General features: G+C 42.7%; 2 protein-coding genes across 2 annotated transcripts in view; one reads left to right on the top strand and one right to left on the bottom strand.

The window, feature by feature from the left end:
• LOC137147567 (uncharacterized) overlaps window positions 1–5,962 on the bottom strand; it is a 22,269-nt gene extending 16,307 nt beyond the window's left edge. Inside the window, exon 1 of the mRNA XM_067539886.1 lies at window positions 5,901–5,962. The gene's annotated coding sequence lies outside the window, so the exon portion shown is untranslated. The remainder of the gene's footprint in view (window positions 1–5,900) is intronic.
• Window positions 1,817–12,061, top strand: TMEM254 (transmembrane protein 254). Its single transcript, XM_067539898.1, has 4 exons — window positions 1,817–2,021; window positions 4,536–4,639; window positions 5,027–5,086; window positions 10,216–12,061. The coding sequence occupies exons 1-4, from the start codon at window positions 1,929–1,931 to the stop codon at window positions 10,334–10,336; spliced, it is 378 nt and encodes a 125-aa protein (XP_067395999.1). The 5' UTR covers window positions 1,817–1,928; the 3' UTR covers window positions 10,337–12,061.

Below are 12,061 nucleotides of genomic sequence, written 5' to 3'. Positions count from 1 at the left end.
ACTCCTCCTATGGAAAAACCTGTGGTAGGAGGCTATGGGGGAGAAACCTCAGTGAAGATTCCCTCACATCTGCTGGTAGTGTGGGTTTGCATCTCTCCTCTGTTGTGGAAGAGGTCATGAGACCCACCCCCTCCAAACCTGGTAATCCCCAGGAGGCCTGGCTAACCCCAGCAACCCCACCCCACTTCTCTGGTAGAACAGCTCTTTTGGAGTCTCACTACCGGAGACTCCCCCAGAGACTTCTGCCATACAGAATAGATACAGGTTGCATTAGCTCATTTTCAGAATTTCTGCAGTGCCACAGGGGGAATGCTGTGTTTGCCCATCTCTGCTTCCTCTTGTTGCATGGACCCAAGACCTACGAATCACCCACCATGGAGGGCCATGATGGGGTTGGCCAAGGAGAAGTGGGAATATCCCTGTAAATGTGGATCTGAGAGTGGGGAGGGGGATTGATCTAGGCCATGGAGAGGAACTTCTTAGGGTGGTACAAAGGTCATCACTAAGAAAAGAATTTGAGTAAAACTCAGAAAGAGAAAAATTGCTGAATAATTAATGGGAAAAAGCTTCTGACAGTGAGATCTATTAGGCTGTGGAATAATCTAATCTAATACTAAATTTCTGCCTTCGCTAATCCTGTGACAAAAATCAAACGTAAATTCTCTCTGTAAGGAAGGGTAGTACTACCAAGTATTATTGCCACAGCAGTGAAGATAAAAGTCTACAAAAACTATAGTCTCTACACCTGTTGCAAAAACAACATGGGACCTGAATTCGTACCTCAAACTCATGGACAGGTCCTGTATAATACAGATCGGAAGTCCGAATCTGGGCCATGGTCCTCGCTCTACGAGCAGATTATTAACTGTAATGTCTTCACTAGTGATTACTATTTACATGTTCAGAGAACTGTACCAAGATTGACTAACACACAGAGCACTCCTGTGACTCTCCCAATTTCACACAGGGGGAAATTGAGGCAGAGAAATTAAGTCCCAGATCCAAAAAGGTATTTAGAGTCCTAATTTTTACTGAAATTGAGAGCCTAACTACGTTCATGGATTGGGGCCTAGGGGACTCGCCTAGAGTGAAAGCCAGGATATTGGCTTACAACTACTTGTTTGTTATCCAGGGCGACAACGCCAATTGCAAAACAGCATCACTTTACAGTGAGTTATCCCAAGAGAGGGTTTGTGTTTCTGTTCGGGTCACCTGCAAAATCCAGCCCAATGTTTCTAAAAGCAGCAGGAGTTCTTGAAGCCCCCGGGGCAGGCAGGAAGCCAAGTGGCTCTGAACTGGGAAGCCAGGATGACAGCAGGCTGCGTCTGCTGCAAGCTGGGGCTGATACAGGCCCTCCGTAGGGAACTACATGGAACCCCTGTCAGAGGGGAGCGCATAGCAACGAGAAGCTGTTGATAGGGTGCGGGGGCGAGGAACACCGTGTGGGGCTGGCAGGGGACAGCCCTCCCCACGGAAAACCTGTCTGACAACGTAGACAGACAGCCTGCCTGCCTTTGCTAGCAAGGAGTCAAGGGCCCCTCCGCCCCAACCCCCCCACCCCACGCGGCTCTCTCTCTCTCTCTCTAAGCAAGCCTCCTGAGGAGCTGGAACGCGCCCAGCGCCACCCCCTCCCCGTCTCGCGAGCTCCTGGCAGTGGCAGGTCGCGCGCGCCCGGCCTCCGGCGGCGGGAACCAGCTGCCAGACTCAGCACCAGAGCCCACGAGGGGCGGGGCTTCTCCAGAGGGGCGGGGCTTATGACAGAAGAGAACCCGCTTGCCTGCCTTGCCCCTCCCCCAGGGCAGAGGCGTCGGTTCGTTGGTGGGAGGCAGGGTCCGCCCGCCCCCCGGGGTACAGGGGCTGGCTGGCAGCTCTCGGCCAGTGAAGGTGACGCTGTGAGCGGCGTTCGCGGGATCGAGGCCGGCGACAGGATGGCGGCGCCCCCCGGCAACCCCGGCGCTTATTTTCGGTGCGCCAGCCCCGTCTGGATGGGCGTCATCGTCCTCTCCATCAGCTACTTCGCCGTAAGCAGCCGGGCAACTCCGGGGGCCGCGCTGGGGCATGGGTGGCAGCTGGGGGAGGGAGCGCTGGGGGGTGCCTGGTGCGGGGGTGAGATCAGGGCTGGAGGGAAGTAGGAGGTGCATGGCGGGGGGAGGTGCATGGCAGGCACGGTGAAGCTGGGGGTGCCGGGGAGGTCGGGGTGGGGGATAGAGCGTTCTGGGGGGCGGGGGAGGGCAGGGATGGGGGATAGAAGGTGCTGAGGGGTTGGGTGGGGGAGATCAGAGATGGGGGGATAGAGGGTGCAGAGAGGGAGGTCAGAGATGGGGGGATAGAGGGTGCAGAGAGGGAGGTCAGGGATGGGGGATAGAGGGTGCAGAGAGGGAGGTCAGGGATGGGGGATAGAGGGTGCATGGGTGAGGAGTGCGGGTGTGTGCGGATTTGGGCTGAGGGGTGAGACAGGACCAGGCTGCCAGGGGTGGTTGTAGGAGCTCAGTGAAGTGGGTGGTGTCCCTCCTTCATGAGATGATGAAATGAGGACACTTGTCTCATCAATAGCTGTTTCCGCACCCCTGGATTGTTTGTGTAAGTGTCCTCTTCCCTTGGAGTAGACAACAGCAAAAAGACACTGTCCCAGGAGATGGTGAAATTGGTACAGATATCTGAATGATACAACAGTAGCAGCTCATAGGCCAGCCTGATCTAGAATAGAGCATGGGTATGTGTCCCTGCTCCTGTCTTGCAAACAGCAGGATCTTCTTCCCAGATACCGGCACTGCACTCCTCCTTTGCACACAAAGCTCCTGCTACTGTCACGGATAAACACGGTCAGAGTACATTTAATTGACATAGTGTTAAGCACTGGTGACCTTGGAGGCTTGTGTACAATAGCCTTCTGTCCAGTTCTACTAGTAGTAAAGCTGACCTCATATTACCCACACTAGGAATTAAAAACAAAAATTGTAGACAGAGGCAACAGTGGCCAGATTTTGCACAGAAAAAGGAAGTTCATTCTAACTGTGGAGGAAGACACAGTTTGTACAGTAAGGAGGAGCAGATCGATTGAAGCTTTTTAAAATGAGGGCAGTTTTGAAGTGAATTCTGAAATGAGTGGGGATCCAATAGGGAGTTTGAAGAGGAATTGTACATCTTTAACTATAGGAGAAGGTGAAGTATTACACATGTAATGCAAAGTTTGAATGTGCAGAAGGGGAGAGAGGTTAAAAATTTCAACATAGGGGACTCTGAGACGGAAGTGTGTATTGGTAAAACCAGTTCTTATGAGACCAAAAGTCACACTTGGCAGTTAAGGAAGTTGTGTGGAAAAAAAGGGGTCGTGTGTCCAGTTCCATGGAGACAACTGCAAATACAATTGTGTGTTGGATTTTTGTACTCAGCAAAGAGATTAAGGATTGCCTGGGCCCAGTGACTAAACCAGTCTGTTAGCCTTAAAAATGGACCTTGGTTACTGTTACAACACATAAGATTAGTATAAATAGGAGATTAGAGAGAAAGTTCAGTTTATGTATTTGACAGCCATTCATGGTCTGGTTCACTGGCTCCATTGTATAGTAATTTTTCTTTTGTTTGTGAGAGTCAACAAGCATAGGATAATTATTTTTAAAAGTTACTGTTAGATTATTAAGATTGGCAGGAGTGATTCATGAAAATACTCTTGAACCATTTCTTGAAATTAATAGATTTCAAGTTGACTGTATCCAATTAAAAAACTCACTTTTGTCTCATCAGTGCACATGTTAGAGGGGAGCACAAAGGCAGGCAGTGACTCTTACCTTCCCACCCTGACCCTTTCCCAGTCTTTCACCCATACCTAGTTGCCCTCTAGTCCCTGCTATTTTGACTCCATGTCCGTACCTTCCACTTCCTTCTCAAAACATTTCTGGGGTGGGGGAGAGTATTGCACATGCACAACTAAAGCATTTTGGAAGCTCTGACATGCTCGTTACCAACCAAAACTATTGTTTAATGATACTGCTGTTATGCTGTTCCTCCCTTTTCCCACATCTTCAGTATCTAATCACTTATATAACTTGACGAATTAGATTTTGAACTTTTCATACCACTGATAATTTATCTTGCCTGTTAAACATTGTGCATGGTTCTTGTCTGTTAATGATATGCCACTTTATCAAAGGGCACATCTGGTGCATTCACCACCTCATCCCTTCCATCTTCCTGGTGTAACTAGCACAAGAAATGCAGAGGCATAAGCCTGTTTTGCTTGGATTCCTTCAGCCTAAGAGCACCTATTTTGCTGCAGTCATCTTAGAGGGCTAGTAGCCTGTCTGCTAAGCATGGGGGGGGGGTGGGGTGGGGTGGGGTGGGAGAGAGAGAGAGAAATGCACAAAGCTGAGAAAGTAGCCCACATCAGTGAAATCAGCCAGCACATATAAGGGCAGTCAATTTAATAGCAAGCAAATTTGACCAGGGATATGAGGAGCTAAATTTCAAGGCTCAAGCTTAGTGTTGTCTCCTTAAAGTGAAAATTTTGAGATTTCTAAAGTGTTTGTTTCTTTTAGTGGGCAGTATTTTTACCTTCAACAATACCCTACAACAATCTGGGACCACTTGGCTATTTTACTAAATATTTAGTGGACAACCACCACAAGCTACTATATAATGGGTAAGTTGGTTTTGGGAAACTACTATTTTTGCTACTTACATTGTTTTGTTTCCCTCTCTGCACCCCTTCTTAATATTCCATAATAATCTAGTTTGATTTATTGTTACATTTTAATGGTTTGTTCTTCACCTCAGTGCCGGTAGGTAGGTAGTACCAGATGGTTTAGGTGACTCACTACACCTGAGCTTCGTAACCTGTCCTTGAGCAACTTCTTTCAAACACACCCTTAGAATACAAGTTTCTCAGCTGTCCTTTAGAAAAAGTTAACTTGTCTCTTTCTTAAATACCTTCTCTCTGCAAGTGGAGAGAACTGTTTTGCATTATGGACACAGTGTAGTCCTAAGTTTGAAACAACATTAAAACTAATGTGCACGCTTGTCTTACCAGGTTCTGGCTCGTCTGGGGAATTCATGTAACTGAAGCATTGTACAGTGTCAAGTTATGCAAGTAAGTTATGTGGGTGGGATTTTTTTTTAAATTTCCTTCTGTCTTTGATTTTATGACCAAGATTTATTTTAAAAACAAAACCCCACACCCAGAAACCTAAAGTTAAATATGGGTTTAGGAACCTCACTTAAGGCAGGGGATTTGGGAGAATTAGTTCATTCTCCCATGTGTGCTCTGATATTCTACTTATCCATCAACATTATTAAAAAAAATAAATTGAATTCTGTCAAGCATATCCATTTAAGCATTTTTTTCTATTTGATTTAAATTTTTACAGTTGAGCAAGTATTTATTTTTAATCATCTTAAGTTTTCTGCTGTGGGAAATTGAGGTGTCAGACAATTGTTTTAATGACAGGAATTGAGATTCAAAAAGTTGAAGCCTTGTAACCATTAACACAAGTTGTCAAGATGTACAAAGTAAATATCCTTAAATTAAACTGAGTTCTCAAGCAGCATTTTTCTTAATTTTCATTTCTGCAAGTTATAATTATCATCAATGGACTGTGCATGTGGTGAAATTGATGTTTATAAACTTTTACCAATAAAAATCTAATCCTTTGAGATCTAACTGTAGTGCAGAGTGCCGTAGAAAAGAGTCATACCAATAGATGGAATAAAAACAATTCTGATATGTTGTGGAGGATCAAGGGTATACTTAACACCCCCAACTCAACTTTCCATCATTTATACTCTTATCCTTATGAGAGAGGAGAATCTGAATGAAAACAAAGAAAGTCTAAGGTGGCCTGTCTCTCAGGCACTCTTTCTGGATTTAGCTTTATCAGAGTCTATTTACTCTTAGTGGGGCCTACCTTTTGCCCCTCCTCTTGAGACGTATGGTTTTGTGGCCAGTCAGTGCAGGGTATGACCATCTCCTTCTCAGCTGACCAGTCACTCAGCAGTTGCTGGGGTGGAATAGCCTTCTTCCTGTTCACCAGCCCTTCCTCTGATAGGTTTATCTATTTAAGCTGCTTCCCCTCCAGGCTGGACAAGTCTTTCAGGGGTGCCTCATTAGTACTAAGCAGGCCCAGTAGTGCTTGTTAGTCTCCTCTACACCAGAATGAGGGCATATCCCTTCACATACCTTCAAATATTAAGACCAAATTAGGGGCTTTTCTTTAAGTAGAACTAAAAAATAAACAGGGTTATTGGCCTCATGTATGGGAGAGAAGTTGTAGATGTGATGTTTTGATTTTAGTAAGGCCTTTTGACAGTCCACATGACAATGTCATAAGTAAATTGGGAAATGTGGCCTACATGAAATTTTAAGAGGGATGCATAGCTGGTGAAGAGACCACAAACAGGGTAGTTATTAATGGTTTGCTGTCAAACTGGCAGGTGTACCTAGTGGGATCCTGCAGGGGTCTGTCCTCCATTCAATACTAGTCAATTACAACTTGGATAATGAAGTGGCGAGTATGCTTATACAATTTGCAGATGACTCACCTGGAAGGGGTTTGGCCTACAGGATTAGAAGCAACTTGACAAATTGGAGAATTGGTCTGACTTCACCAAAATGAAATTCAATAAAGACAACCATATTTAGGACAAGGGGGGGGAAATCAAATGTACAGCTACAAAATGGGGAATGGCTGGCTGGCTGTACTGCTGAAAAGGTTCTGGGAGTTACAGTGCATCATACTGAATGAGTCAGCAATATGATGCAGTTACAAAAGCTAATATTCTGGGCTGTATTAACAGAAGTGTATGTAAGACAAGAGTGGTAGTTGTTCCTCTCTTTTCAGCAGTGGTGAGGCCTCAGCTAGAGTACCGTGTCCAATTCTGGGTGCCACAATTTAGGAAAGAAGTGGACAAATTGTTACTCTCCTCTGACGTCGTTCTAAAGACGATAAAAGGTTTACAAACTCTGATCATGAGGAAAGCTTTAAAAAAAACTGGCCATGTTTAGTCTAGAGGAAAGAAGACTGAGTGTGCTGGAGGGACCCGATTTTTTATAACATTTGACAGAGGACTGTCAATTGTTCTTGTCTACTGAAGGTAGAACAAGCAGTAATGGGCTTAATCTGCAACAAGAGAGATTTGAGTTAGATATTAGGAAATACTTTCTAACCATCTGGAATAAGATCTGGAATAGGCTTCCAAGGGAGGTGGTGGAATCCCCATCATTGGAGGTTTTTAAAAACAGGGATGGTGTAGGTTTACTTGGTCCTGCCTCAGCACAGGGGGCTGGACTTGATGACCTCTTAAGGTACATTTCAGCCCTACATTTCTGAGAGTCTATAAAATAATCTGTAGGCGTCTTTGTAATCAATAGAGCTAATCTATCTTGTGAAAATGCAGCAGTACACTTTTGTGGGGCTGGTTGACACTGGGCTGCCACCTAGTGGGATTTTGTGAAGTAGAAAACTTATAAAAGGAATTCTGTTTGCATCAGAAACAGTGTGCAGAAGTTCAGCCCTACTCAAAGGAAGATGTATATGGTTCAGGAGCAACAGATTATGAAGGTTGTACAATTAATAATAGTTCTTATGCTCACTAAAAATCCCATGTTGATCAGCAATGTTTTCACAGCAATATTTTCAACTGTTTCTTTTTTTAAAATTTTAGGTAGCTCTTCTGCTAACTTTTAATGTTGCAGTCTTGCTTACATCTTGAGTCGTGCGTACTGAGAAAGGGAAGACGGTCTCATGTAGCAGTCCTATTACATTTGTCACTGGCTCTGTCTAGCACTCCTTATTCAGACAAAACTTCAGAGTAAATAGTGTTTTTATTTTATCCATGTAAGGGCTGCTTAATCAGGCCCTCAGATTGTATTTGAAATAAAAGAGTTGTCCCCTTAGATGATTTAGTTAGAAGGGGAGTATGAAGTGACACCTGTTTGCAATTACATAATGTCCCAGATTTAAAGGTAGGAAGGGCAGATGTCTCAGAGTTAAAATTAATATTTAAGTTTGTGCACAAATTTACAAGAATCAGACAGACATAGTAGATATGACAGGCCTTTTCTAGGTTTTGCACCCTGACAGGAAGCACTTAAGTTTGTAAAGTATTATTAAAATGTAAAGTGCTATGAAGAGGAAGAAATATAGACTGCTTACCTAACACCTTGTTTCTTCTCAGGCAGCCGCTGCTAGCATCATTCTAATGACACTAACATCCACTTTCCACTAGTACTTCAGACATTTCTAAGGAGACAGGGAATTAAATCACAGTTAAATCTTATTAAGGATAGAAAGTATTTGTTTGCCTAGATTATATACACACACACGTTTTGCAAGAGTGTTATCTTGCATAAGCCGTTTAAAGTATTTAAAACTGTCAGCTAATGCAGAAAAGAGTGAGGAACGCTAAAGCCCTGTTTGGACAACAAGAGTGTTTAGCTAGTGTGTTAGGTTTTAAAACACTGCCTTTCGTTACACTAGGTACTAAGTGCCATTTAAAAACACGTTAACATATATTAGCTAACACATTTGCTATCTGCTCATCTTCCTAGTCTAGACAGGGCCCAACAATATAAACAGGGTTGGAATATTCTAGCTGAAATCAGTAGAGGGAGTGCCAAGTAAGTTGAGGTAGCATGTGTGGTTAAAGCTTCTTGTATTACACATTAAATAAGACATTAAAAGTCTAGCCCATCAGCTGTTTTTATATTTCCAATAATGAGTTTTTCACTGAGTTCCTGACCACTTTGTCTGGCACTTTTGTGGCATTATTTATTTACCCTTTCCCCACTATAAGGAAAGGCAGGAAAAAAAGATTTAGAGCTTCACATTTTTGGGGATCTGTTTTTAATTAATCTAAATGCACTCCCAAGCTTCTTTGTCTTTTAAAGCATGTGCTAGTTCTCCTGATACTATTAACTGTACGCTCTTGGAACTGGTTGCAGCATGGGAAGAAGTCATTCATCTCATGATTTCACCAGTGCAAATTATGATTGCCAAAGAAATATCACCTGAAGGAGGGGGTTGGCGGCTTCTCTTATTCCCTTCACATTAACTAGCGGTGAGCTGCCATCAGTAGCAAGCGCTGGTTAATGCTTCTGGAGCAATGAAATATACTCCAAACCACACTATGGAATTTGCCCCTGTGCCTTCGGGTTTCTTGTAGCAAAAACTGCACCAGACACACCCTCTTCCTCCTTGCTGTACTAGGGAAACACACAAAAACAGTCAGCTAGCCCTGCACCTGTTGAGGTCCCATCTCCCTTTAGTGAACATTCAAGAGGTTGTTTGTTTTTTGTTTGAATTTATCTTAAAAATGTCTAGGCAATACAAAAATTGCAAACCATATTAACTCAAAGACAATTGAGAAAACTAATTGAGTGTAATCTCAGTGACTCTGTTAGCATTGCTCCCTCTGCACCGTAGTGTACTGTCTTGGGGATTGCTAACCAGCATTGTAAAGCCCATTCCTGTAACTGACAAAGTAGTTTAAAATCCATTGCATAAAGCATTGAAGGGCGTTAGTCTGTTTGGCTAACTATGTTTCTGTGGAAACAGTATTTTCCACATGCAAATCAGCATCAGTTCCATGTGAAAAGTTTAGCACTGTTTAAGAAATGTGATCCCTGGTATTAGCAGTTTGACATTCTCATCACTGCCCCTGAAATTCCCCAAAAATGAGGTCAGTGTGCACCTTTAATGTATTATTTGTATGCTGTTTGTTCTCCAGGCTGCCACTCTGACTGAAAAGCCCTTTCCATAGTGAAAACACATTCATAAACTCTGTATCATGTAGGGATTTGCATAGCATCCTATACTTTATATCTTACTTCATGATTACTTTATATTAGTAATGCCAAATGGTCTCATATCTCCATGCTTCTTTTGCACTTCAGTGTATATACAGGAAATGAGACTACCCAGACTCTACATATAATGTTAATGTTGACAGTATCAATAACGAATCAGGGTCAGAAAAAATGTCTCGTGATCATGGTTAAAAAGTCTTCATGAGTGGTACTGAGGACTATGGTAAATGGTGGGTAAAAGTTGAGGCTCATTACTAAACATTCTTCATATCAAGGTCTTTTGAGATGTAAACAACATGAGCTGTAAACACCAATAAATATGACCAGTAAATATGAAGTATTAGATTCATTTCACAGTCCACTTTTATGAAGAGGGTATAGTATCTTAAATAAAAACTTACTTTGTTTTATTGCAGGACCAAAGGCATCGTTGACAGCTCTGTTCAATGTCGATGGTTCATCCAAACCTTCTTCTTTGGTATAGCTTCTCTCTCCCACCTGCTAGCTTACAAGCCTCCATCTAAGAAGCAGAGATAAAGGATTGGGAAAGAGGAAAATAAGGCTAACATATTTCAACCTCATTCTCAGAAAATAGATCTACCCCCATGTGTTTAGTTGCTGTTGGTAATCTAAAATGTATTTACTGTTGTGTGAGCCAGTTCCCATTTAACTCTATGGGAACACAGAGCCTCAAAATTCAGTTCAGATTGGGTCAGGGACCAAATAACATCACTCTCCTCAGTTGGTTGTTTAAATGCCCTGTATCATGTATTCAGTTTACTTCTTACATAAAAGCACAATTCTCCCTCCACTCCCACCTAAAGAAAATCCACTACCCTTGCTAGCAATTGGCATTAAGACAGAACTACCTTTTTTGGGGGGGTAGGTGTTTTCCTCCCTCATCAGCAGAGAGACACTTTACTTATGCAGTGTAAAGAAGTCTCTGCCTGTTCTAGCTTAGAACTGTTTCCCCAGGCTTTCACTATCAATGCTTTTCACCAACGTTTCTGGTTAAAAAGCCACCTACCTATTTTTCTTTAATTCAGTCTTCTCATATAAGATGGAAAGGTCCCTAAGGGTGCAGGAACAGTAACAAGTGGTTAAATTATCCAGGAAGACATGCAATGATCTGAACTGGAATATGTAGTAAAACATTTCACTCTGTTACTCTAAGGTGGTAGAGAACTTGTTGAAGTTACCTTGTCATAAGCCTCACACAGGGGGAACTTGTCTCTTTGAATGGTGAATTTAGATTATGGAAGTCAGTGAACAAATATAACTTGAGGGAGAGCAGACTGTAGGTGCAGCTATTTTCTGAAAGACTGATTAACAATACATGTAGAAGTTACGTTAATTGGGAGGATTCCTAGATGTAATATTTTCTTCTCTCAAAACAAGTATTTTATACCTACTGTTACTGCAAAATAGTATAGATTAATTTTTCAACTAGCTGTTGATGTACTGGTCCAAGAGACTCTAGTATGCAGTTCCCCAAATGTATGGAGTAAAATTCTGCTCCATCTTTCTTAGACCACCTCTATAAGCAATCAATCAATTTGTCAGTGGTTTAAGACCGCTTTCACTCTACTGTACACTATTGTATCTTTCTATTGTTGGACTTTTCAATCACTTAATCCTACTGAAATACTGAAAACGTGTTCAGTCCAACGGAGCAATACCACTTAAAATATCTGAGCTGCTGTATTCCAAATATTTGAGGGCAGGGAGGAGGTAGAAGGGGGGAATAGATGTTTACAAAGTATTACTACTATGATTCATATCCCTTGTGGTGCTAGTCTCCTCTTAGAGTGGAGGGGAGACTCCATGATGGCTCTTACAGAAATGGAGAGAGCGCTGTTTCTGCTGTAGTGGAGTCACCCTGAGTAATCTTAATACCACTTTAGGCAATGCCTTTGTCTGCCTATGAACCAAGACTGGTGGATCTCTCAATGCTGGCATTGTCTTTTTTAAGCAGTTAGTTATGAGGTGCAGAGGCTTCATTCAAGCACTAAAACATAGAGAGTTAACTTGACCAATTCTGCTGTAATTGTAAATATATGATGCGGAGCTGAAGAGATAAGAGGCAGTTTATTAATGACAGACCTGTGCTGTTAAGAGCATTTAGGATAGTAGAGTGCCACACCTGGTAGCTAAAGAACTGGGTGTGAGAGCACAAGCTTTGCTTCATTTCTATAATTTTTCCACCTTCTTTAGAACTTCTGATCCTTGAAAATAAATAAAAATAAAGAATTGAAAGAGAAA

Source organism: Emydura macquarii, unplaced genomic scaffold, assembly GCF_026122565.2.
Source record: "Emydura macquarii macquarii isolate MOO-44397 ecotype Brisbane River unplaced genomic scaffold, CSIRO-AGI_Emac_v2 contig_67, whole genome shotgun sequence".
NCBI lineage: Eukaryota > Metazoa > Chordata > Testudines > Chelidae > Emydura > Emydura macquarii.
The sequence above is the reverse complement of the archived record's forward strand: the minus strand, read 5'-3'. Positions and strand labels throughout refer to the sequence as shown.